The 25,266-nt window shown below is 42.7% G+C and overlaps 2 protein-coding genes and 1 long non-coding RNA gene across 5 annotated transcripts in view; 2 read left to right on the top strand and 1 right to left on the bottom strand.

The window, feature by feature from the left end:
• Positions 1-14,150, top strand: part of NUCB2 (nucleobindin 2) — a 48,839-nt gene extending 34,689 nt beyond the window's left edge. The window contains exons 10-13 of one of the 2 annotated variants that reach the window (XM_037899710.2): positions 1,261-1,350; positions 1,903-2,073; positions 2,422-2,494; positions 9,475-14,150. In XM_037899710.2, coding sequence (XP_037755638.1) covers positions 1,261-1,350; positions 1,903-2,073; positions 2,422-2,494; positions 9,475-9,596 — 456 coding nt within the window. In that variant the 3' untranslated portion in view covers positions 9,597-14,150. Of the gene's footprint in view, positions 1-1,260; positions 1,351-1,902; positions 2,074-2,421; positions 2,503-9,474 lie in introns of those variants that run through there. The other variant, XM_037899711.2, reaches the window with a different exon arrangement.
• Positions 14,151-22,607: 8,457 nt separating this feature from the next.
• On the bottom strand, positions 22,608-25,242 carry LOC119566400. The gene is made up of 2 exons (XR_005225430.1): positions 25,062-25,242; positions 22,608-22,979 (listed from the first exon to the last, which is right to left on the bottom strand). It is a non-coding gene; the product is annotated as an uncharacterized LOC119566400 (long non-coding RNA).
• Positions 24,350-25,266, top strand: part of LOC102945256 — a 33,886-nt gene continuing 32,969 nt past the window's right edge. Inside the window, exon 1 of one of the 2 annotated variants that reach the window (XM_037899709.2) lies at positions 24,350-24,642. In XM_037899709.2, coding sequence (XP_037755637.2) covers positions 24,381-24,642 — 262 coding nt within the window. In that variant the 5' untranslated portion in view covers positions 24,350-24,380. The remainder of the gene's footprint in view (positions 24,643-25,266) is intronic. The other variant, XM_043548876.1, reaches the window with a different exon arrangement.

Below are 25,266 nucleotides of genomic sequence, written 5' to 3'. Positions count from 1 at the left end.
GTTGGCTAAATCCTGCTCTGTTGTACCTGTGCAATCCTACTGAAGTCAGCAAGGTTGCCCAGGTACAGCAGAGGGAAATTTTGCCCCTCTTACTATATACAATTAATTCAAAGCATACAATGCTGCAATATCTTGTCCTCATTCAGAAAAGATGCTGGCTGGCTAAAATTGCTTGGTAAAGTCTATGTTCCCACTTACTGAGTTCCTGAATAATCATGCTGTGGAGTAGGCATGGAGATCTCTACAGATGTCCCAGGATCCACAGATATTACCTGTGAATCCTGGGGCATAGAGTAGCACAGGGCTGGCCTCTGTGTTGTTCCCTTAGCCTGCCTTATACATCTGTCAGAACAGCTCCAAGTTGAGCAATTTTGTCAGTGCCTTGTAGATATTTCCCAGGGGTGTTGGGAAGGAATGATATACCATAGAGCTGGTGTCTTCCAGCAACAGCACTTCTACACCCAGCTATACCCCCTAAAGCTTGAGGAGTGCATTGAGGTTATGCTTCTGTTAGTCAGAGGGAGGCCCTGAAGGAGGGATTCTGGGACAGTTTAGCTGGTTTCCTGCTACTTTAATTCCCTCCTTAAAAAATGGAAGGTTAGGATGGATCACAATTATTGGCAGCAAGTTTTCAGTCAGCTTTTAGTGTGAGCGTCTTTTGGAGTTGAAAGGCCAAGATAACTAAATCCTGGATATTGAGGTTATAGATGTATTAGAAATCCTGGCTTGCAGTTGGGATAGCTCAGAAACATAAGACTGTGTTCAACTGAATTCTGCATTAATGTCTTAGTGAGACATTCCAGTGAGAGACCCCGTAGTAAAGCAAGCATTTGGAAAGGAAAGCAGAATCAAAACCAATTGACAGTTGGCATGTTTTTAGCCAGCCTGAGGATTGGCCTCCCTGGTAGACACTACTTGTTCCTGCTAAATTAGCACCACTAAAACAAATTGTGAAATCTTTTCTCAGGAAAATTGTACATGCTTGTGTTTGTTCTCTTGGTAATTAATTTATAATTCAGTACTAGGATTGTGGAGAATATTCCCAAGGAAGTTTAGAAATCTTGAAGTGTAAGATCATTTCCCGCCCACCCCCAGAAGAATCCATGAAAAAAGTTTGTTTTGCACTTGAAAATGAAAGTAGATCTGGTTTAACATGAAAAAACAATCACATTTATAAAGCAACTTAATCATGCAGGTACAACCCCCTCAAAGTCTCTTGTATTGGTAAAAGATGTTACATTTTGTTTTTGCTTTAACTAGATTGACGTCAACAAGGACCGGTTAGTAACTTTACACGAATTCCTGAAATCTACAGAGAAAAAAGAATTTTTGGAGCCAGATAGCTGGGAGGTAATAATAGCATGTTCCAGGAGGAACAGATTGTACTGTTACCATCAATCTAATCAGGAAACTAAGTGGCATGTTTGTCTCTGACTTTTCACTTTTCCTCATCCTTGGTATGTGCCTACGTACCATGGTTAGAGGCGTTAGCTAAATAACATGTACTCTAGGTGTTTAAGAACATGAATTGAATACATCTTATGGCATCATATGGATTATCTGTAAGCCTGTTGCTTGCGCAGGCCTTTGAAACAGAAAAACATTTTGGCTATGGATTTCATTAGATGGAGGACAGAGTTCAATTAAAAGCAGGAGAAGTAATTTTTTCCACCTCATCCCAAATTTTGAGCAGGATTCAAACCATCTCCTCATAAGTAGTAGCGATGAATTCCTTCACAGTACCATATATTTTTGGAAGTATCAAACAAAAATTTTCTGTATTGGTGAATTTTAGAATCCAGCTAGTAGCCATAGCATTGTGAAGATTACTAATTTCCTTTTGCAAGTTGTATTTTTATTATTCCTGTGGAAAGGTTCTTAGTTCTCTACATTTTCTTGCAGACATTGGATCAACAGCAGGTCTTCACCGAAGAGGAGCTGAAGGAATTTGAAACGCATATTTTGCAGCAGGAAGATGAACTCCAGAAGAAGGCAGAAAATCTTCAACAACAGAAAGAAGAGCTGCAGAGACAGCATGACCAGCTTCAGGCTCAGAAACAGGAACTTCAGCAGGTGCTGTCATTGTAATAGGAGGATTCCTCCCGTTTGCTGAGCCTTTCGCTGAATTTTAGAAAGGCAAAGTGGTGCTACTTCTGGAGTCATTGTCCCTTTAGGTAGTGTATGAGCCATGAGGGGTGCAGATGAATGTTAAACTCATTTTTCCTGCAGAAGGATACAACCTATAACTCCAGATTACACCAAACAGTGAAGCTGAACTCTGTATGTTTCCACTGGTGAAGATCATATGTAATGAGTGCACACACTGTCAAGAGCATTGAATTATGCAAGGTGAAAGGAAGCTGCTGATGCTGCTGAGGTCTCAGACCCCTCTTGTTTTATTTTCCCCATCCTACCCCTCAGGTTATGGAACAGAGGAAGCTACAGCAAGGAAGTTCTCTATCAGGACCAGCTGGGGAACTGAAATTCCAGCCACGTATGTAAATTATATTACATTATGGACATAAACTTTTAAATCTAAGATCCCATTTCAAAAGTGGTTTAAAAGCTCCTTTCTCTCTGGTGAAATTGTAAGTATAACGTGTCTGCAGTGATCCATTTTAGGGAAAATTGCTGAGGTTTCTTTACCCCAAGAGGAAAGTATTGAAGTTTTCTAAAGTAATCTTGTGGTCGAAGTACATCATTAAAATATCACTAAACCCAATAAATATGAGATTTTCATTTTTCCTCATCCTTATCATTCCTTATTAATAACCTCCCTGGAAAAGCCAGAGTTCACTTTTGCAGAGTTTCTGAGGCATGACATAGTCATAGAGACAAGATTTTCCTCATTTCAGAGTGAAAACATTCAGAGTGAGAACTGGAAGGGACCTTAAGAGGTCATCTAGTCCAGTCCCCTGCACTCATGGCAGGACTAAGTATTATCTAGACCATTCCTGACAGGTGTTTGGAGTTTTTTTAAGAGCAGGTTAGACAATGATGGAGATTCCACAACCTTCCTAGACAATTTATTCCAGTGCTTAACCACTCTGACAGTTAGGAATATTTTCCCAATGTCCAATCTAAACCTCCCTTGCTGCAATTTAAGCCCATTGTTTCTTGTCTTATCCTCAGAGGTTAAGAAGAACAATTTTTCCCCCTCCTCCTTCTAACAACCTTTTAGGTACTTGAAAACTGTCCCCTCTCACTCTTCTCTTTTCCAGACAAAAGAACCCCTTTTTTTTTTTCCAATCTTTCCTCATAGGTCATGTTTTCTAGACCTTTAAAGCATTTTTGTTGCTCTTCTCTGGACTTTCTCCAATTTGTCCACATCTTTCCTGAAATGTGGCACCCAGAACTGGACACAATACTCCAATTGAGGCCTAATCAGCACGGAGTAGAGCGGAAGTATTACATCTCGTATTTTGCTTACAACACCCCTGCTAATACATCCAAGATGATCATCACTTTTTTTGCAACAGAGTTACTGTTAATTTATATTTAGCTTATGACCCCCAGATCCCTTTCCACAGTACTCCTTCCTAGGCAGTCATTTCCCATTTTATATGTGTGCAACTGATTGTTCCTTCCTAAATGGAGTACTTTTGCATTTGTCCTTATTGAATTTCATCCTATTTACTGCAGACCATTTCGAATTTTCATCTGATTCTTCAAAGCACTTGCAAGCCCTCCCAACTTGGTATAGTTTGCAAACTTTAAGTGTACTCTCTATGCCATTATCTAAATTATTGATGAAGATATCGAACAGAACCCAACCCAGAACTGATCCCTGCGGAACCCCACTTGTTATGTCCTTCCAGCATGACTGTTAACCACTGATAACTATTCTCTGGGAATGGTTTTCCGACCAGTTTTGCACCTACCTTATAGTAGCTCCATCTAGGTTGCATTTCTCTAGTTTGTGTATGAGAAGGTCCTGCAAGATAGTATCAAAAGCTTTACTAAAGTCAAGATATACCATGTCTACCACTTTCCCCCCTATCCACAAGGCTTATTACCCCATCCAAGAGGCTGTCAGGTTGGTTTGACACAATTTGTTCTTGACAAATCCATGCTGACTGTTACTTATCAGCTTATTATCTACTAGATGTTTGTAAATTGTTTGCTTAATTATTTGCTCCATTGTTTTTCCGGCTACAGAAGTTAAACTGACATAGGTGACCCCTTGTCTTCAATCACTGTGTTTCCACACACAATATTCTCTGTATAGTTCTGTTCAGTCACTTATCCTGATTATCCATACAGTTAGGAACATTTGCTCCATAAACAGGGAATTCTCATTCACTCTTGTGAAATACTGTACGTAGTAGGAGAGGAGCTAGAAAAGCAGGGACAAAAATGAAAAGTAGGGTTGAGGTAGAGAAAAGGTGGTGTTTCTGAACATCTGGGAAAATCCAGAATAACTCCACTGACTTCATTGGAGTTAATTTAACTGATCAAAATATGGGCTAAACAGGTTACATAATCTCACAAACTTGTAGAAAGCATATAACTCCACCTCCGCACTTTTGTGACAGTGAAGGGTCCAGTTAAAGATGCTGCTGGCAATTAGACAAGTGATATCCCTAGGTCTTACTGATGCTGTCACCATTACTAGGATAAGTACAAACTGTTTATACCAAGTTTCTCACATCTTTGGCATAACAGATTTCCTTCAAAAATCAATTACAATTATTTTAAATGCTTCCTGGAGTGTGTGTGTCCCCAGAGTTTGTTCATCAAGTTAATGTGGTGAAAACCAAAGTAGCCAGTGCATTTTATCTGCCATATCCTTGGCTCCCAACAAGAGGAAATGAGAGAGAAAAGAGAAGAACTGATTACAGCCCTAAAGTTTCCAACCAACTATGATAAGTGACCATTATTCAAGGGAAGGTGAGGAGATAATGAGTTCAGATTGTGAACACGCTAGGGAGTAAAGTTCAATCAGGAGTTTACATTTTCAAAAAAAATGACTACACATGTCCGTTTATGAATCGAAGGTTCACTTTACCCTTGTTAAACGTGACACATTTCAGAAAGGGCAAATTAATGTAATCTCCAAAGAATCAAGATAACAAACAACATAATGGACAGAATGTTTCAGAGGGAAACAAATGTGTGTGGAAATAGCTAGTAATCCAAGAGGAAATTCTACATGTCATAATGTGTTTTATAATGTAATTTGGATACTCTCATCCTTGCGATTGTGTGTATGCTGTTGCTCCGACACACGAATAATTGATTCAATTTGTATAAACTAGGCCATGGAGACTTTTGCTATCATATCAGACATTTGAAAGAGATAGTAAGGGTGTCAGGATCCTGACAATGGTGGTCAGACAAGAGTCAGAGTTGCAGAAGAGTTCACAGTCAAGTTCCAGGCCAGGGTCGATACCAAGGATCAGAGTCAGAATCAGGTTTCAGGGTCCGGGACAGGAGGCGAAGTCTAAATCAAGCCAGGGTCACAGAACAGGGTGCAGGAATGGTTGTGGCAACTATAGGAGATCCACACTGTTGCCTGGATACTTCTTGGAATGCCCCTTGTTTATATAGGGTGGGGAGCCATAAGGTAGCAATTCCCATGGTCTGTGTCCACAATAGGTCACAATAGGTGGAGCACAAGTTGATTATAGCTGCTGCTGGGTGGCAGCATAGTGTCATCTGCTGCCTGGCAGCTTGCTAGGCCTTGGTTTAAGACCCATTAGACCTTTACAAAGAGGCCAAAAAATCACCTTGGACACAGTTTTCCTTTTTTGGTGTGAGGATAAGGAATCATTCTCTTAGGCCGAGCCACTTAGGCCACTGCTGGTCTGGGGTCCCGGCCACCGGCCCCGCTCAGCCTGCTGCCAATCTGGGGTTCTGGCTGTCGGCCCCTTGCCAGCCATGGTCCCAGCCGCAGGCCCCGCTCAGCCTGCTGCCAGCCTAGGTGAACGGAACCCGAGGTCAGCAGCGGGCTGAGCTGGCCGGCGGCGTAAGATCAGCATTTTAATTTAATTTTAAATGAAGCTTCTTAAACATTTTGAAAACCTTGTTTACATACGACAATAATTTAGTTATATAATATATAGACTTACAGAGAGAGACCTTCTAAAAAACGTTAATGTATTACTGCCACGCGAAACCTTAAATTAAAGTGAATAAATGAAGACTCGGCACACCACTTCTGAAAGGTTGCCGATCCCTGGTGTAGATGTTCGGACTTGGGCTGGGGCCCAAGCGCTGGGACCCTGCAAGCCCAAGCCTGAACATCTACACAGCAATTTTCAGCTGCACAGCACGAGCCCTGTAAGCCCCAGTCAGTTGACCCGCAATAGCTGCAGCCGTGCCAGTGCTGCAGGTCTTTTATCCCTGTGGAGATGCACCCTTAGTATTCTTCCTTGTGAAAATGGAGTACTACAGCAGGGAGTCACTTTCAACACACACACACAAGTCCCTATTGTTGGTGTATTTTGTGTCTCTCTATACAAATGCACAGATTTGTTTACAAGCAGAATGAACATGACATTTTGGCTATTATTTGTCTTTTAAACTCACATGCTGTAGCAATTTGTTTAATTAAAAAAAAAAAATCTTAGGGGAATAGTCAGCTTTATGCCCACAAAGGAAAAACACGTAGGGGAATTCTGATACTGCTAAAATCACTGACAATACCCCATCTTCATATCTCTGTTTAAAACCCTCGTTTTTGCCCTACTCTGAGACAGAAACTGAAATGTGGTCCCTTTAATCCTGCATTGGTAGGGAGATGAACTGAATGACCTAACAAATCTTTTTTTCATCTGTAACTGCAGATTCTTATGATTCTTTCCCTTTCTGCAATCTTGCATGCTTGCTTTCTCTCCTCACAGTTAATAGTGTGAAGGAACGTTTATTTAGATTGTCATTGCTTTTAATTACAGCCTCTTTCTTTTAATATAGTCCATCCCTGTTACACTCCATTGTCATGACATGTAAGCATTGCTCTACGCAGTTTTGCATGGCCTTTTTCTCATCTCTGCCTATAAAGCCTTTCATACAAGTATCTCAGATGATATTATAAATACAAGAATGTATTGAATTGGAAATAAAGATGTAACAGATGTTTACTGTTTTAATTTAAAAACCATAAAAATGGAAGGCTAGAAGGGACCTCAGAAGGGACCATCTAGTCCATCCCCCTGCATGGAGGCAGGACCATGTATACCTAAACCATCGGTGAGAGGTGTTTGTCTAACCTGTTCTTAAAAACATCCAAAGACAGGGATTCCACAACCTCCCTTGGAAACCTATTCCAGTGCTTAACAATCCTTATAGTTAAGAATATATTTCGAATGTGGAACCTAAATATCCCTTGCTGCAGATTAAGCCGACTACTTCTTGTCCTACCTTCAGTGGACATGGAGAACAATTGATCATCATCCTCTTGACAACAGTCCTAGCATATTTCAAGACTGTTACACTCTCAGTCTTGTATTCTCCAGACTAAACATGCCCTACTTTTTTAAAATCTTGCCTCACATGTCAGGTTTTCTAAATCTTATGTTATTGTTTTGCTCTTCTCTGGACTCCCAGTTGCCCACATCTTAAAGTGTGGCACCCAGAACTAGACACAGTACTCTAGCAGAGCCTTATCAGTGCTGAGTAGAACGGGACAATTACCTCCCATGTTGATATGACACTCCTGTTAATACACCTCAGAATTATATCCCTTTTTTTCCACAACTACATCACATTGTTGGCTGATATGTAATTTATGATCCACTACAACCCCCAGATCCTTTTCAGCAGTAGTACCACATAGCCAGTTATTCCCCATTTTGTAGTGGTGCATTTGATTTTGCCTTACTAAGTGAAGTATTTTACACTTGCCTTTATTGAATTTCATCGTGTTGTCAGACAATCCTCCAATTCGTCAAGGTCCTTTTGAAGTCTAATCCTATCCTCTAAAGTACTTGCAGCCCCTCCCAGCTTGGTGTCATCCGCATATTTTATAAGCAAACTCCCCACTCCATTATCCAAATCATTAAATAAAAATATTGAATCGTACCAGACCCAGAACAAACCCGTGTGGGACCCCACTAGATACATCCTCCCAGTTTGACAGTGAACCATTGATAACTACTCTTTGAGTATGGGCTTTCAATCAGTTTTGCACCTATTTTTTTCTAGACCACATTTCCCTAGTTTGCTTATGAGAACAGCATGTGGGGTTGTGCCAAAAGCCTTACTAAAATCAAGACCTATCACATCGACAGCTTCCCCACCATCCACTGGGCCAGTCACCCTGTCAAGGAAGAAATTAGGTTGGTTCAGCATGATTTGTTCTTGACAAATCCATGTTGGATATTCTGTATAACCCTGTTATCCTCTGGGTCCTTACAAATTTACTGTTAAATAATTTGTTCCAGTATCATTCCATGAATTGCCTGGTCTGTAATTCCCCAGGTCCTCTTTTGTTCCCTTTCATAAAGATAGATATTAGTCTGAATTTCATCAGTCCTCTGGGATCTTATCAGTCCTCCATGAGTTCTCCAAGATAATCACTATCCGTTCTAAGGTTGCTTCATCTAGGTCCTTCATCAGGCCCTGCTAACTTAAATACTTATACAAAGAGTCTTTAACCTGTTCTTTTCCTATTGTGGATTGTGTTCTATTTCATGCAACTGCTATGAAATGTCAAGGCATGTGACAGAAAACATTTCTATGGAGACATTAACATTTTAATGTTGGATGCCTACATCAGAAATGACATTTTAAACAAATCTGATTTCCATCAAGTGAAGAAAGAGTTGGGTGCATTTGTGACCTCCGCCTTGTCCAGTTATTCACTATGCATGGTTTTGCAAGATACCTAACAATATGCACTTTGTAGCTATGATCAGAATTGGTGCCCTTTGTTGGTAACTAGAACTAGGCATTCCCTTGAGCTGCTAAGCGCTGGTACAGAAGATTTAACCTAGATTAAATTAAGGTAAAACACAATTTTGGAGATACTGGACCCTGTGTTTAGTAAATTCAGATTTTTCTAATATAATCTCTCTGCTCTATAGTAAACTTCTATATTGTTTTAAATAAAAAAAAGCCTCTCTCTTTATTGGGCTGAGTTTGCTCTAGGAGCTCCCCTTACCCTTCACTCTTTAAAAGTTTCTGCTTCTAATTTACGTGCGTGTGTGTGCGCGCGCGTACGCACACATGTGTACATACCCAATTCCTGAACCCATCAATCCCACTGTTGGGCCAGCAGGGGAAAAGAGGAAAGATCAAAACCTCCCCCCCCACTACTGAGAATGAAGCAACTGCTAAACTGACCTATAATCTAACACTTAATACTGTTATGGAACCTGATGGTCACGTTAGCAAAATCTGGACCATTTTATTTACAATAAGCACATTGTAGCTACACCCACATTGGAACCTTGTCATTTTCTTTCAGGGACTTCTCTAGTTTGGGATCAGTTTGCTTAAGAGATTGACACTGTTTCTTATTTTGTTTTACAGCTGGGGAACACCAAGTCGGAAATGCACAAAACCATCTTGCAGGTGATCAGCCTTTACCGCCAGGGCACATACCAGTTCAAGAAACAGCCGCTGGAAGTGACCATGTTCAAATTCACCCTTAACCACTTGTGCCTCAACTTTATACCGTCTTTATTATTTTGGGAGTTGGGGTTGGGGACTTAAACAGAAACAGAGTGAAATATGAACTGCCCACAAGCAAGTGAAGAAAGTGAAGTCATTGGGAATGTTACAACTTTACAATTCAAACCCAACTGATGTTTAAATTAGATTAGTTTAATCTTCTGTGCATCAGTGAGAAAGATAACAGGCAGATCAATTGCAGGTTAAAAGTTGCGTGGGAGGTTGGAGGGGAGGAATGGAAGAAATAACAAAAAAGCAGCATCTCTCCACTTTCTGTAAACAAATCTCCAACAGCTCAGTCCCTGGAGCACAGAAGTCCTTATGACCAATAGTTAGGCATTAATCAGGAATTCACTTTCTAGAGAAGCAGATAACAGGACTAGAGATCCAGCTAATCCTGTTTCATATAGAAACACTTTCCAGAAGCACTAAACTGCAGAATTTGGGGAAACTAGGCCCAGGAATGGAGGTCTTCAGTTTCCAGTACTGCCAATGCTTTTCTCCTTTGAGACCAAATAAAAACAAACCTGCTCTGATTAATTTCAAGAAATCAGCACTTTTAAAAATGTAACTGCAGGAAAGAATTTTAGAACAGTGAATACTTTTCACGTTTACAGATAGCTATGAACTTCGCTGTAAGCCTTCAAAACGGAATACTGTACTTATGGTGTGTTGATCTGAACCATCCTCATTGTTAAGATGAATCCAGTGTAGCAGCTGAGTGCTCATCTTGCAGAGTGGCTGTTAAGACTATATTCTTGTCCCTCTTTCTTTCATTATCTTCTAGCTGCTCTCAACATTTTGCATGCTATTAAAACGAGGGTTTTCTTCGGTTGATGAAAAAATATTGTGAGAAATAGAAAAAGGACTGTCTTTTTCTGTGCATATTATCCTACTTCCTGTGGTAAAACCGTCCGCTCAAAATCCACAGTATGTTTCAAACAGCTTTTTTCAGACAAGACATTCTGACTGCTAGAGTCTCTCTGGTTTCCCATTGTTAATGCTCATTCGTTTTACAACAATCGATATAATTTTATGAAATTCCCTGAAACAGGCACATGTCATGACTGTATAGTTTTGGTATTGGTACCAAGCTGGTTTCTTCAAGCTAACCCAAGCTTTTACAAGAAATTATTTGATTTACCTGTGAATGTTGCCAAGATGTAGAAAAAGATCCATTTCGTATTTCAGACCTAAAGGAAGTATCTTGAAGTCCAAACCCAATTCCTTTAACATTAATGTTTTCCCTTTGCAGAAAACTGGTTCTGACTTTTTATATAAACATATCCCTCCCTCCAATCGGGATCATTCAGATCCCTTCCCATTCTATAGCTGCCTGCCAAAAATGACAGTATGTGGAATGGGTCAGCTTTTAAATAAATAAAAGTAAGCCTCTGTTCTGGAGAGATGTATGCCAGCATGTGTCATGGTAACTAGAGAAAGATGGGTATTTGCAAAGTAGTTCAAGCAGTATTTTTTTTTCCACAGAAGAACTTCAAGACATTTGTTTTGTAGCATCTTAGACATTAGAGATTAGAGAATAGCTAATGCAGACTTCTTCATGCAGGATGGAGCATATTCCCTTTCTCCAATCTAGTTTTAAAGGACTTACGTTCTTCCTTGGGAAACAATTCCACAAGGTCTAATAGAGCTTGCTTGTCAGGATAATTTTCCTGATGATCAGTTTTGATTTTTTTCTCCATTTCATCTTGTTAATTGTATGTAGGCCACAGTTCCTTTCCTCCTTGGCATTGACACTCTTCAAGCAGTGGTAGGTTTCTTCCCCCCCGAACCTCTTTTGTGGTTTGCTCAAGATGTATAACATTTTAAACCTTTCTTCAGATTAACAGGTCCTTGGTCTTTCCTTGTTACTTTTACATCAGTTTGATTTATTTATTTGTCCACAGATCAGATTACTTTTCTGCAGTTCCAATCCCTTGCTAGGAATCCCCCCATAAAGGAGGTTCGGGGCAGTTGTAGCCAGGTCCAGTAGAGTCATACTAGCATGGCAGGACACAAGGAGGCAGCACTGGGAACCCAGATGTAGCACAGGGCCTTCTCCAATGAATGGCCCTGGTGTTGGGTTTGTAAGCTGATTCTTGGGAGATGGGAGTTCAGCCACACTGCTCAAGAGGAGTCCATGAGGAGAAACTTGGGGAGATTTGCTCCCTCCTCCACATGGGTTTTACCGCGAGAAGGCTGGTCCAGCCATAAATTTGCATAACACCCAGAATGAAGGAATTGTAATCCTTGTGTGAGGTCCCTAGGCACTACTGCAATATAAATAATAGCTTCTCTCTGTGTTAAGTCTCTGACATCAAAGTTTTCTCAGTAATTTATCCTTCCAGCCGTATCCGATGAAGTGAGCTGTAGCTCACGAAAGCTTATGCTCAAATAAATTTGTTAGTCTCTAAGGTGCCACAAGTCCTCCTTTTCTTTTTGCCATCAAAGTTGTTTTCAATCCCCAATAATTCAGTATTACATATAATGCAGTACAGATCTTTAAATGCAAAATAAAACTGCATTTGCCACAAATCACATCTGCACCCCATGAGACACATGCTCCAAGCTTAGTAACTGCTTTAGTCAAACATTAGATTCCTCCCCCCCACCCCGCCCCGTTTAAGGGTAGAATGGCCCAACTCTACACCACTGATCACAGCCTATTCTAAGCACATCTATTTAGTTTTGTTCTGATTGATAATAATCTGTCTTATTTTTGTGCTTTATGGGAAGATGGGCATTATGTAGGTTTATAGTCAATTATTTATTCCAAGCCCTCAAACACTGAGGTATTAATAAAGTATTGTGGTATCTAGGTGCTGAACGTAGGCTCTTCCTTACCTTTGTGACTGCCACAGCTATTGTGACCGCCCTGATGCAGGGGAAGCCAAGGTGTTCCTTTGTCACTTCGTTGTGGGTCACCATTTTTCTGTATGCAAAAATCTCTCAACAGTTTTATACTGCAGCTGCATCACTCTATGCCAGCCAGTAGGGTGAGCTCCCAGGAAAGAAGTGCACACTGTCAGATCAACTTCTGTGGGTCTGTTCTCATTGTCTGTTTTCTTTTCATACAATATTATCAATTTAACCTCTTTAAATAGATTTTTTTTAAAATGAGATATAGCTCGTTTTTACAAGGAACAGGCAGACTTTGGATTATTGGATCAAATCCAGCTCTAGTCAAAGGTCACCTACTGATAACTGTCTGGCCTAATTTTTTAGTCTCTAAGGTGCCATAAGGACTCCTTGTTGTTTTTGCTGATACAGACTAACACGGCTGCCACCACTCTCAAACCTGTCTGGCCTAAAATGTTCGTGACATTAACCAACTTGCTAGTGGACAATTGTCTACGTTGCACAAAAGCCCACCTTAAATGGTTCCCTTCTTTGCTGTCTGCAAAGAGGTCAAGGAGTGAATGGACATGGAGACTGAACTTACTCTCAAAAGTTTAGTCTTCAGGTCAGAGTTTGACATATTAGCAGGGCACCTGGGAAAGCTTGTCCTGCTGCTGCCCATGCAGCACCTGTTCTAGGAGTCACCAGAGCTCTCAATCTGGCACCTTTCTCCAGTACTAAATTCACTGAAGTCTTTTTTGTAAAAGCAGGATAAAAAAAAAAATGCATCGCTATGGGTTCTCCCTCTTCAGGAACCCTCTGCCTTAAGATGATGATGTGCAGGGTGCTTAAAATAATGCTTATAAATGCAGTGTTTGTCGCTTTAATTACTTATAGCATGTTACTTTCATTTCTGCTGTTTCCTTTCTCATGCATGGAAAGACTAACCAGTATTGCCCACTTCAGGCATGCATCTCAGCTGAAGATTTTGTTACTATGGTACTGATTTCTCAGAAGCCTCTCAAGGTCATAAGTATGAATAAAAATGATGTTTATAGCTAAATGAGGGAACAGAAAGTGATAATGGGCATCTTACTAGATTTTCCAAGCTGTACCAGGGACTGAAGTGTCATGGATACCACTACTTTCAGGCTTACTTGGTTTTATTTTGTCTTAAAGGCCATTAAAAGAAAATTTAATGTAACTTGGTTTTGACACACATTCCATTACTTTATCACAGTGGTTCCTAAACTTGTTCTGCCCCTCGTGCAGGGAAAGCCCCTGGCGGGCCGCGCCGGATTGTTTACCTGCCGCATCCGCAGGTTCGCTGGCCGAGGGACGTACTGGCCGCTGCTTCCAGCGGCTCCCATTGGCCTGGAGAAGCGAACCGCGGCCACTGGGAGCCGCGATCGGCCGAACCTGTGGACACAGCAGGTAAACAAACCAGCACGGCCCACCAAGGGCTTTCCCCGCACAAGTGGCGGAACAAGTCTGGGAACCACTGCTCTAAAAGATGTAAACATTGAATTTCACATTTATTTTATTTTATTGTTGGGCATGGGAGGCAGGGAAAGGGGTAGGTTGGTCAATGTTGTAAAAATTCATATCCTCCGGTGCAATATTTGTAGAAAAAAAAATGTCCCCCACATCCTTTGTATAGATTAGATTTTAACTGGATTAAATTGAAACAACTCAAAGCAAGACATCTGGTGTTTCCTTTTTACCAAATTGTGCCTATGAAACTGGAGTGGATGACAAAGGGGTGATCACTAAGGCTTTCTCTCCTCCTGATTCGTAGCAGTGACTTTTTGGCAGTGCTAGGTGCTTTGGGGTCACCTGTCATGCTCCCACATGGGTTGTCTTTGTGGGCTAATCAAGAGGGCCCCAGGCCGGGCCTAAAAGCTTAGTCTCTTCCCCGTGTGCAGGAGCCTGAGATACTGGATAACTGTTTTTTTCTGGGTATTGCATTTGCAAGTATAGTAAGAGGCTGGGGAAAACGTTTTAGCTTTTACCAAGAGCAAAACTTTCTGCAGGTTCTTTATGTGGCCCCATTGCCACCTGGTCTGGGCTTTCCACTGGGAGTTGGAGTGGCCAGGCGTGGAAGGATATAGGATGGCTTTTGAACCTGGCAGTAGCAATGTCTTTGGCGCAGTTTTTTGATTTATTAGTCAAATTAGTCTTACACATAGAGTCCCTGTATATCCAGTCTTCACTTAAAACAGTAAGACAGAAACTAAACTATACTTAGTGCCAAGACTATGGGGGAAAAATTGAGATGCAACCTAAGGAAATAATGGCACATGTGGGAGAGGTCCTGCTGAGTAAGACAGCTTGCATTACATTTGAGAGACAAGGCGGGTGAAAAAATAACTTCAACTTCTGTTGGTGAGAGAGACAAGCTTTCCAGCCACTCAGAGCTCTTCTTCAGGGCTGGGAAAGGTGCCCCCAGCCAAGATGAAAGGTGGAACAGATTGTTTAGCATAAGTAGTTAGCACATATTATAAGGGACATTCAAGGTAGAGTGTCCCCTTCACAACTCTGCAGTCATAGGACAAAAAGAAGAGGTTACTGGGTTACAGATTGTTGTAGTAAGCCATAAATCCAATGTCTCTGTTCAGTCCATGGTTTTTAGTATCTAGCAGAGTAATGAACGTAAGCTTCCAGTGTTGTCTTTTGAAAGTGCTATGTATGTTTCCTTTGGGGATAGGTCAGTCCTGTACAGAGAAAGCCTTTGAATTGAAACTCAGAGGTGAGCTGAACTGGCTAATTCCTAAAATCAGATTCTACTTCCCTTTCTCGTGTTGAGTAGTACCTTGCTCTCTGAATATTCCCATTGATTTCAACAATGCTGCTTGTGGAGTAAGACACTACTTAACATGAGAGAAGGTCTCAGAATCTGGCACTAAATATATTTGAATCTATATACAAGTATGAAGGTAGGTTTTACTACATTGGGAAGTTCAGTTCCAAACCCTAGTCCACCTTCTGCTCTCAGTGCTATGTCCTGAATTAGCTATCTTCACTTTCTTATAGTACAGATCCCAAAGCTTTGCAGAGACAAGGGCTTGTCAGGTTATATTTTTAATCACTAAAATTGAGAGGTGACACCTCAAAATATTCCTGCTAAAAACTGGGTTGTTTAAAAGGTTTCAGAAGATAAATGAAACAGCAAGTTATTTGTATGCTGCAGTCAGATGTGCTCTGAAAGTGAAATCACAGAGCTGTATTGACTAACAGGGGAGGAGAACATACTGATAAGGATGCCATGGAGTAGTACAAATTTTACATTGTGTGCTCTCTCATTGATATGTTAATTACCCCATTACAAATGTATACTTAATATTACAGGTAAAATGGTATTTACTTTCCCATTTAAAGATTTCACAACTAGCTATGAACGAATACCTACTCTGTCAGGGCTGTCCCTAGACCTTTTGTTGACCTACGCAGCCCCAGGCCTCCGCTGGTGGGTGGGGGGGAGGCAGCCCCAGGCCTCTGCAGGGGGGGGCAGGAACAGGGCAGAGGGTAACCGCCCCCCAGCAGAAGCCGGTGGAGCAGAACGGGTTGAGGCTGGGTCGCTCCACTTCCTGCTGCCTGGTGATTGCAGGGCAGGCCCGAGCCCGCACTCACAGGGTGGCGGGAAGTGGAGTGACCTGGCCCCAGCCCGCTCTGCTCTGCTCCCCTCCCCTGGCTCCCAGCCTTGGGATTTGGGGGGGTGGAGGGAACAGCCCCCCAGCACTCACCGGGGGTGCGGCTGGGAGCTGGCAGAGCGGAGCGGGCTGGGGCCAGATTGCTCCATTTCCCGCTGCCCGGTGACTGCAGGGCACGCCCGACCCCAGTGCATTCCCCCGGGACATAGCTCAGGGGGAGGGGTAGAGTGGGGGCAGGGGCGGAGCATGGGCAGGAGCAGCTTTCCTGTACGGCTCAGGTAGCCGGGGGATTGGGCTGGCCACTGGAGCAGCATGTCGCTGCATAGGGCACCAGGAAATTTGGGGCAATTTGGTGCCTCAAATTTCCTGGTACCCTACATAGCTGCATAGTTTGCATATGGGTAAGGACAGCCCTGCTAACTTTAAATCAGAACCACACAAAGCCATCAACAAGTATTATACCTAAAACTGAGATAATCTGCAGAGCCCCCATCTCAAAGCAATGGCCCTACTCACTCCCATTTCCTCTTCAGACACAGGGATGGAAAGCCTACTCGGAGAAGTGAGAGAGGGCAATCATTCCCTCTTCCATGCCCTTGAAGGTCTCTCTGTGGGATCAGGGATTCATTTGCTTGGAAGGGGCATGATTGGAGAGGCTGTGCCTTGTTACACTATCAGATCAATGTATTGAGAACTAACACAAAAATTAACACTGATCAGTAATACTTTGTATCAGGCCTCTTGACACTTTGGAAACCCCTTGAAGGTAGCAGTGGGGGATTTTGGGGTCCATGGCAGGCAGGGCAGCTGGAGAGGCCCACAGGGACCAGAGAAGGAACGTGACCGGACAAGGCTTCCTCATGAATGGACCCAGACTCCAGCACATCCATGAGATATGGGCTTTGGGGACCTAAACCCCTGTGTATTTATGTAAGCTTAAAAGGCAACAGTCACATGTGAACAGAAAAAAATATGACTATGTAAAAATTACAACTTGAGCAGCAAAACATATCCTAACATTCAGCAAATATGAAGGTCCCTGCTTCTGAGGCCTTATCATTGTGTAGGTTTATTTATAATCTTTTTTTTAGGCCCTAGCCCAGTGGTTCTCAACCTGCAGCCCATATGACATCCTCAGGGCCATATGGGTAGTATTGGATGCGGCCCACAATGGTAAATAGGTTGAGAATCACTGCCATAGCCCCTCTAGTCAAGAGACAGCTAACACCCTGAAGACAGCAGCAACTTAAAGGCTGGTGAGGATGGGACACTTCACTGTTTTATATGTGGAAGGAATACAGGTGACACCTGCGTTTCCTGGTTTAAGGGAAAATATCCCATTGATGAAGGAATAGAAAATGCTGAGTATGAGGGTGGTTTTATTTCCTCTTTAAAGCCAAAGAACAGAACAAAGAATGTAAGGCCCAATGTGAGGCTGATACTGAAGATGGACCACTAGAAGAAACATACATTTTAAAGCTTGGATGATACATAAAGCAAGGAAGGTGGACATCAAACAGCAATTCTATCTCTGACTTTCTAGGGTTTAACAAACAGTTATTCTGTTCCTTTTAAACTTCTAACCAGAGTGACAGTTATTATGAGACAGCATACACATGCTGGACAATTAGTGATGGGAAAACTGGTTCAGATATAGTAAAAAATGACCTGAACCTCTGCCCAAAATCCAGACCCAGACAGAGATAAAGTAGGGAAAGAAATTTGATACACCCGTGGAGGGTGGCAGCAGAAATCCCAAGTTCATATCTCAGCTGGGATCCAGGAATCTACCATTTGTTGGACCTCCATGGTCCTCATCCTGACAGAGGTCCCAAATAAAGCTGGTTGGAATTCCTCTCCCTCCCTCCCCACTGCCTTTTGCTGGAAAATGTTGGCCAAAAAACCCTATCTTGTTTTTGTCAAAAAAATGAAATATTGGGCCAAAATCCAGAATTGAAATATTTGGGATTTGGCCAAATTTTTCAATCCTGAAATGCTGCTAGAGTGCTTTATGGGAGCTGCAGTTCGGGTGCCTCATGCTGCTCTATAGGCAAGGCCCACTGGTTGGACTACACTGGTGAGGGGAGGCAGTGCACCATGGTACTCTCATGGCAGCAGTGTATAATGGGAATTTAAGTATGGCTGGAGAACTTGACTCAGAGAGAAAAATGGGAACACAAAGCACCTGAACTACAAGATGGCATTTCAGAATCCAGAAATTTTGGTTTTTTGCTAAAATATTTGGATTTTCAGATGTTCTTTTGACAATATATTTATAAATAAATAAAACCTAAGTTTTCCCACAGAAAGCAAAGACTTTCTCTGAAAAATGTTTTGTCAAACACCCAGTTTTCCATTAACGAACAGTTTAAACACAAACTCTTTGACTAGCCCGAGTCCTGACTGAACAAGAGCACACCAGCTAATACCACTATCTGCATTAGGTTCAGCTGCACCCAGATGGATGGTTGGAGTTACTATTATCCTTCCCAGCCACCCTGTTGTGTCATTTTTCCTTATTTTGTCTCTTTCCTTTCTCTTTTTTTGCTTTCTGTCTTAAAAGTTTGGCTTAAGTACACAAGGCATTTGATTTTGCAACACTGCTGCAATAAGAAAAGGCAAGGTAAAATCAACACCTTAACATACACAGAAGAGTTTGCAGGTCACAATAAGATTGTGTTGTGCCTGTAACTTCCTATCAGCTAATTTGCAGGTGGGAAAGACACGAACAAAAGCTGCAATTTCTGTCTTTTGCTTTCCTCAAATGTCTCTTGTTTTTGTCTGAAAAGGAACAGACCTCAACAGTTCTGGGGTATTTATAATGGATTCTTCCCCCTTTTTTAAGAAATTTAGTATAATCTCAATAGACTAGCGAGAGATTTCTCTTTTTGTTGTGTTTGTACAGTGCCTAGCACAATGGGCTCCTGGTCCATGACTGAGGGTCCTAGCAACATAAATAATAATATAAAAGACACCGTACAGCAAACATAAAAGAAATAAGGGAGGTTGTTAAAATTCAAGTGTTACTTTTTAAGTTTCAAATGCTTTAACATGTGCAATTAATAAGCTATTAAAATGTATTTATTAGCTGGATGTTGCAATGGGAGTTTGTCTGCAGTAACAGATGCAAACCCAGAACCACAATTAATTGTTTAATGCTGCATAAGTGAAGAAGGGTTTTGAAACAACTCTGTCTCTCCTGGGCCCAAAACACCTCTCTCTTCTCCATACAACACATCATCCAACATTCTCACTTAAAAACATATACAAATGTAATTTATACACCAAGAAATGGAAGACAGTGACTTTTCAGGTCATTTGCAATTTGACTATATTAAATTACTGTAAAACACAAACTATAACAATGACAGGTAGTAGAGAGAGAATGTTTACAAGGGTATATATATATATGGTTTCTGCCTATACCAAGAAGAAACATGCAGATTTATGATAGCTGCCCAGCTGCAGTAAAACAGAGGGTTGGAAAATAACATTGAAAATAAGCTGAATTTCACAAAAGGAATTTAATCAGCAATTTTTAAAGCAGTTTGTATTTTTCAAAAAGGAGCATTTTCTTTTGTTTCCACACTATAATATTTCTAGGTTAATTTTTTCCTCAGGGTGCACATTTGTTATTTTTACTGAAAGTGTTTCCGAGCAAGGACTTTGTCTTCTCACTGTAAAACATTTAGTGCTGCACAAATATTGAAGTCAATGTGAAAATTCTTTGGACACTTGGAAATACATTTACATTCTCTTCAACGTTCACTTAGATTGCAGTCTGGATAGTAACAGTGAGGGTCTTTATATGTCTAAAATATGTAAATATGTAACAGTATTGTTACAGAGCTCTTACCTCCGCCTCTGGTGATGCAGCTCCTGCCTCAGTTTCCATTTTCTGTAGCAGTGGTTTAGCCCTTAAATCAAACTGAGCTTCACCCTTCTGAGGTAGCAAAGTTCCAATAACAAACAGCCAGCCTGGTCACAAGAATCCAGCAAATCGAGCCACCTCTCTGTGCTGGAAACCCTGAACCCTGAAAGGAAGCAGATGCTAACCCTCGGCTTTCCACAAGCCCTGCTTCAGTCCACAAGGCACCTTCTTCATCTCAAAAGCACTTGCCAAACAAAGCCCCTCCAGTCCACAAACAAAAATAAGACCCACCAGCCCTATTCTCCTCTCTTTTGGCACACACTATCTCTGACACACCTTTAGTTGTGGCCCAAGCTTTTAGAGTCCAACCTGGAGAAACCCATGAGACAAGCCTGCTGTCTCTTACTGCTCTGAGGAAAGGCTCCTTTCCAGGCACTCCTTCCCAGAATGCCTTGCTACAGCCTACAATTCCCATGGTTCTCTCTAGAAAGCCTTGGCTCTGGGCTGATCTGGGAATAGCACTATGCTGGGCCTGCAGCAAACAACATTATAAGAATAAGTAGCGTTTCTAATGTTTTAGAATGGGTTATTTCTGACATTTTAACAAGTGTACAAATCATAGTCATAAGCTTTTTGTTTAGGGATATGTTAATCTCAATTTTCTATGTGATGGGATATTACCACGTGGTGATTGCCTCTGTAAAGGGCATTGGGACCAGCCCTGCCTGTGCCATAATCTGTTGCCTCCCAACCTGAGAAGGTGGGGTGGGGACTAATGAGGCTAGGTGAGAGCTTGATGAACTCCTGGATGTCAAATGGTATGTTTACCCTGCACCTTATGGGTACCTATACACTGTGAAAACAGACTCATGACAGTAAGTCTCAGAGCCAGGGCCAACTGACTCGGGCTCTTAGGGCTTGTGCTATGGGTCTAAAAATAGCAGCGCAGGTGTTTGGGCTGTGGCTGGAGCCTGGGCTCTGGCCGAGGGGGCAGCGTTTGTTCCATGGGGGCTTCGTGCAAAGTTCAATTCCGGGGCCCCTACCTCTCTGGAGGACGCCATTTTGCTGAGCAAAATGGCATCCTCTGAACAGCGTGGCCTCCCATGTATTGTATGTGTGAGGTCACAGTGTTTGGAGCACACCATTTTTCTCAACAAAACTGGCATCCTCTGCACAGGTAGGACAGGTTCTGGCTCCACTGTAGCTGTATTTGTCACCATGGACAAGTAAGTTGAGTCACCATGTCAGGTGGTCCCCTGCAATTACATGGAATGCAGGTGCCTAATGCAGCCATTGGAGAGGGTCTTGGAGCCCAAATTCCAGACTGAGTCTGAATGTCCAAATGGCTAATTTTAGCCCTGTAGCACAAGCCCCAGAGCCTGTCAGTTGACTCGCTGCTGAGGGTTTATTTTTACAATGTAGACATATCCTAAGCATGGGCTCTGACTCAGGTTTGAGCCCAAGTCCCCATGCCGTCCACACACAAATCGGTCTGATTTGGGTCAGCAAGCACTCTGGATCCAAGTTCTGCTAAGGGATAGGTCAGAGCCTGAGTCCCATTGTGACTTGGATCCAAGCCCTGTCATTTTGCAATATGGACACAGCTCAAGCCATGGAACCAAATCAGACAGTCTGCATAGTGCAGTATGGACACGTTAGCATGGCAATGAGACCTGAGTCCAGAAATTGTAAATACAGGTTTACAATGCAGTGTGAATGCTCAAGTATGGGTTTGGAAGCACCAGGGCCACAAGCCTGGATCCCACTGACCCAGATTTACAATGAAGTGTAGACATAGCCTATAAGGGCTGAGAGAACTAAATGTATGTCTATGCTGCACCCCGTGGCAGTGAGTCTGAGGGTTTGTCTACACTTACGTTTTATAGCACCCCCCTGAGCGCAGCAAGTCTAAGCGCTTTAAAGTGCTAGTGTAGACAGGCTACGAGCGCTGTGTTTACAAATGCAGGCATGTCTATCAGACTTATTAACAGTGAAAAAGAAACAAAATTCAAATGGGATAGGTTTTTTGTGGCTGAGTGGACTATCAGTATTTTGCCAAGGTTTTTAAATAGGATCTGTTTCTTTCAATTTGTGAGGGTGAGATCAAAGCAACAATTGTGGCAACTCTAAAACGAAGTTATGGTAAAATAAATATCATAATCAAATTAATAATTCAGTTATTGACCAAATGAATAACCTGAATAAATATTTAGTAAATATTTTGTATGTTGGATCTTCACATCAAGTTTTGGAGCTTTCCTCATGATACGGGATTTTTTATAGGTGCCGAGGAGCCTGTTTTTAAAAGATTTCACTCTCTCTCTCTTTCTTGGCATGGTGACTCATGGTTATTCAGGATGTGTGTGTGTGTGGGGGGGAATTCCCTCCTTTTTTTTTTGACTAAGGTTTTCTTTTCAGTTTCAAGTTGCTTCAATGCTTTCCCATTAATTTTCATGGTCCACCCTTCTCATTTCTGGATTGTACAATGCTGAGTACTTAGAGAGAGTCTTGTCTGGCTGGGGAGGTGGCCCTGTGTGTCTGATTGTTTCACCTCCCTGCAATGAGGTGTAGCTGAATGCTGCAGCACAAATTATGAGCACAGGTTTATATACACAAATACATAAACTCATAACCACAGTTTGTATACGTATCTTATAATAACCAACTGGTTCAGCACATTACAGGTTTTCATACGAGACCTTGCTTGACATATTTAAACACAGTAATATTGTACACAACCAGTTGATTCAATTGCACATTCTTTGGGATTCAGACCCCAGAACTCCCTTTGGGGTGTCTAGACCCTAAGTGTCACAAATGAAGAAATATCAAAACAAAAACAAAAGACCCCCAACTCTGTAGCGTTTCTTCAATCAGCCACTGCATTCAAGTGGATTAAGCGGTTTTCTTGTTTGATTAAGAAAATTTTCCAATTGCAAAATCCAGATTTGCTAAAGTCCATAGCAGCTCCCATTCCACCAGCATCGCCAGGCTGTGCATACATCCTACAAGAAAACAAAAGGCCTTTTCAGCTTTAATAGAAATGGTACTCACAATCCTGTTGCCAGCCAATCTAGGGGGTTCTCTTTGACTGCAGTTATGTCACAGACAGTGGACAGCTCATCTAAGGTTTCTTCTGGATGCTACAGGAGCATTCCAGTTCTAGTCAGCCCATCCATGCTCTCTTACACACTCCAAAAGGACCTTTCTCCTCTCTCTCAGTTCGAAAGGAACTCTGACCTCTCCTCTCCCCCCTCCAAACTGGTAGGCAGGGTCTGGTTGTAGAAACTCCAGCACAGAGCCCTATGTCCCCCCTTTCTGCTTCATATACTTTGGATGCCTCCCTGCAGACGCAGTTTCTGTACACGCTTTCTTACCGGTGTCTTTTATTATAGCAGCAACATAATGCAGTCACCACACTCAGCTGAAACACAGTCAATAACACACCCTTCGTGGGCTACTGGAATTGTGACTACAACTCTGGGCCTTAGGACTACAATCATTCATCTGAGGAAACTCAGAAACTGAGGGAAAAAAACTGGAACACATCTTATTTCTACAGGAGATATGGGGAAAGAGATTTCCAGGGGGGCAGTGACCTCTCATGTGTGCCTCCCCTTAGCTACAGGGCTGATGCTTCTGTCTTCCTCCAGCAACCTAGGGGTGCACTAAGTGATAGGTATTATAAACAGGACATTTTTAAATAATTGCCATGCATCTTGGCTTTGGTAAAAATTCTAAGACTAACAGTAGTAATTAATCTATTTACAAATCATTGCCATGTAAATATCAGGGACAAATGATAATCACCACCACAGTGAGCTTTGTTTAGAGAAACCTTATACAGGAATATAATCATCAGATTTCTCCCCCTAACTGGGTGCAACCACCATTCTCCTCACACTACCCAGGACATGTTGTTGCTGGTGATCGCACCAAATGGAGTTGAAATTTCCGATTTACACATATTTCTCAAACCAGTGAGCCTATGGAATGTTAATATTCAAGAATAATGGACAGGTGTGCTGGGTTTTGGGGTTTTTTTGCAGGTGGGTGTACTTTGAGTATTGAATAAATGGTAACTAAACTGGTGCATTATTTTTCCATAACAACCTCCCACATTTTTTGAGCCATTTCTCTAGTTTTGGACTATTTTTCGTCTCGCAGAGAGAGGCTATCAGTAGCCTAGCAGCTACAAAATTCCTTCATTTCTCTTTGGGTGACTCTTTCTGCCACGCATTACACTTTTGTCGGGGAAGGGCTTTGGGCGATGGGGTGGGGAGGTAGAAGCTGGTGGGTCAGTGCTTTTAAAAACAAGGAAGTCCCAGCTTTTAGTGTTTGCGTGGGGGGTCACACAAAGGCAAAGCCAGAAAATGACTGGTGTTTCGTTGTACAAAGTACACGCCATGCGGCGTGCCAGCTGCGATCCCATCCCCAGGCTTCATGCACCGCGCCCTTCTTGGGGCCAAGGATACCAGAAAGAGAAAGTAAAAGGGAAACAACGTCCCTTTGCCATCCAGGCGCACGGCGCTCAGGCCCGGGGCAGACGGAGCAGAGCGACCGCCGCCCCCGGGCTGGGTCGGCCGCGGGCCATGGCGTGGGCAGGGGGCTCCGCTGGGCAGCGGTGGCTGCTGCTCCTGGGTCTCGGCGGCCTGCTCCAGCTGGCAGGTGAACGAGCGCTCGGCCGGGGGCGGCCGGGAGGGAGGTCCTCGGGCCACAGCGATGGGAGTTGCGGGCGGCCCTGGTACAGAATCGGGCCAAGCTGCGGGTGCCCCCGGGCCAAGGGGTGTGGGGTGGGGGGCGGGTGTAGCGCCCAGTGTCCCCGGCGTCCTGAGCCTGCAGCGGGGTGGGATGGGGAAGGGTTTTGAGGGGCTCCCCCCTCTCATTGCAGGGGTCAGTTTGCCTGGCCCAGCTGGTGTGTTGGGTTTAATTCTGTAACTGCTCCGTGTTCCGATTCCCCGGCTGGGCCCGGCCTCCCCAAAACTCCCCTCGCCTGTTTACCGGTCCGATCTGGCCTCTCCCTGGGGCTCAGGGCTTATCCTGGGCCTGGCTGTTTGTTTAAACCAGACGTTTAATATTTAACTTACAAAGGGCCATTCGTTTAAAATGTCACAACTGGAGGCTGAGTCCGGTGGGGAGGTGACGCTAGCGAGTCAGTGACAATCCCCACTCTGACTGGTGCCAGAGCGGTTCTTTTCACTCTGTTTATTAATTAGAGTTTGAGTGTTGGGTCTAACATAATTCGATCTCAGGCCACGACCAGCCTAAACTCCCCCTGTATTTCCAATGGCG

The sequence above is a fragment of the Chelonia mydas genome, chromosome 6 (genome assembly GCF_015237465.2).
Source record: "Chelonia mydas isolate rCheMyd1 chromosome 6, rCheMyd1.pri.v2, whole genome shotgun sequence".
Classification (NCBI taxonomy): Eukaryota; Metazoa; Chordata; order Testudines; family Cheloniidae; genus Chelonia; species Chelonia mydas.
Note: the sequence above shows the minus strand (reverse complement) of the source record. Positions and strands in the feature narration are given on the sequence as shown.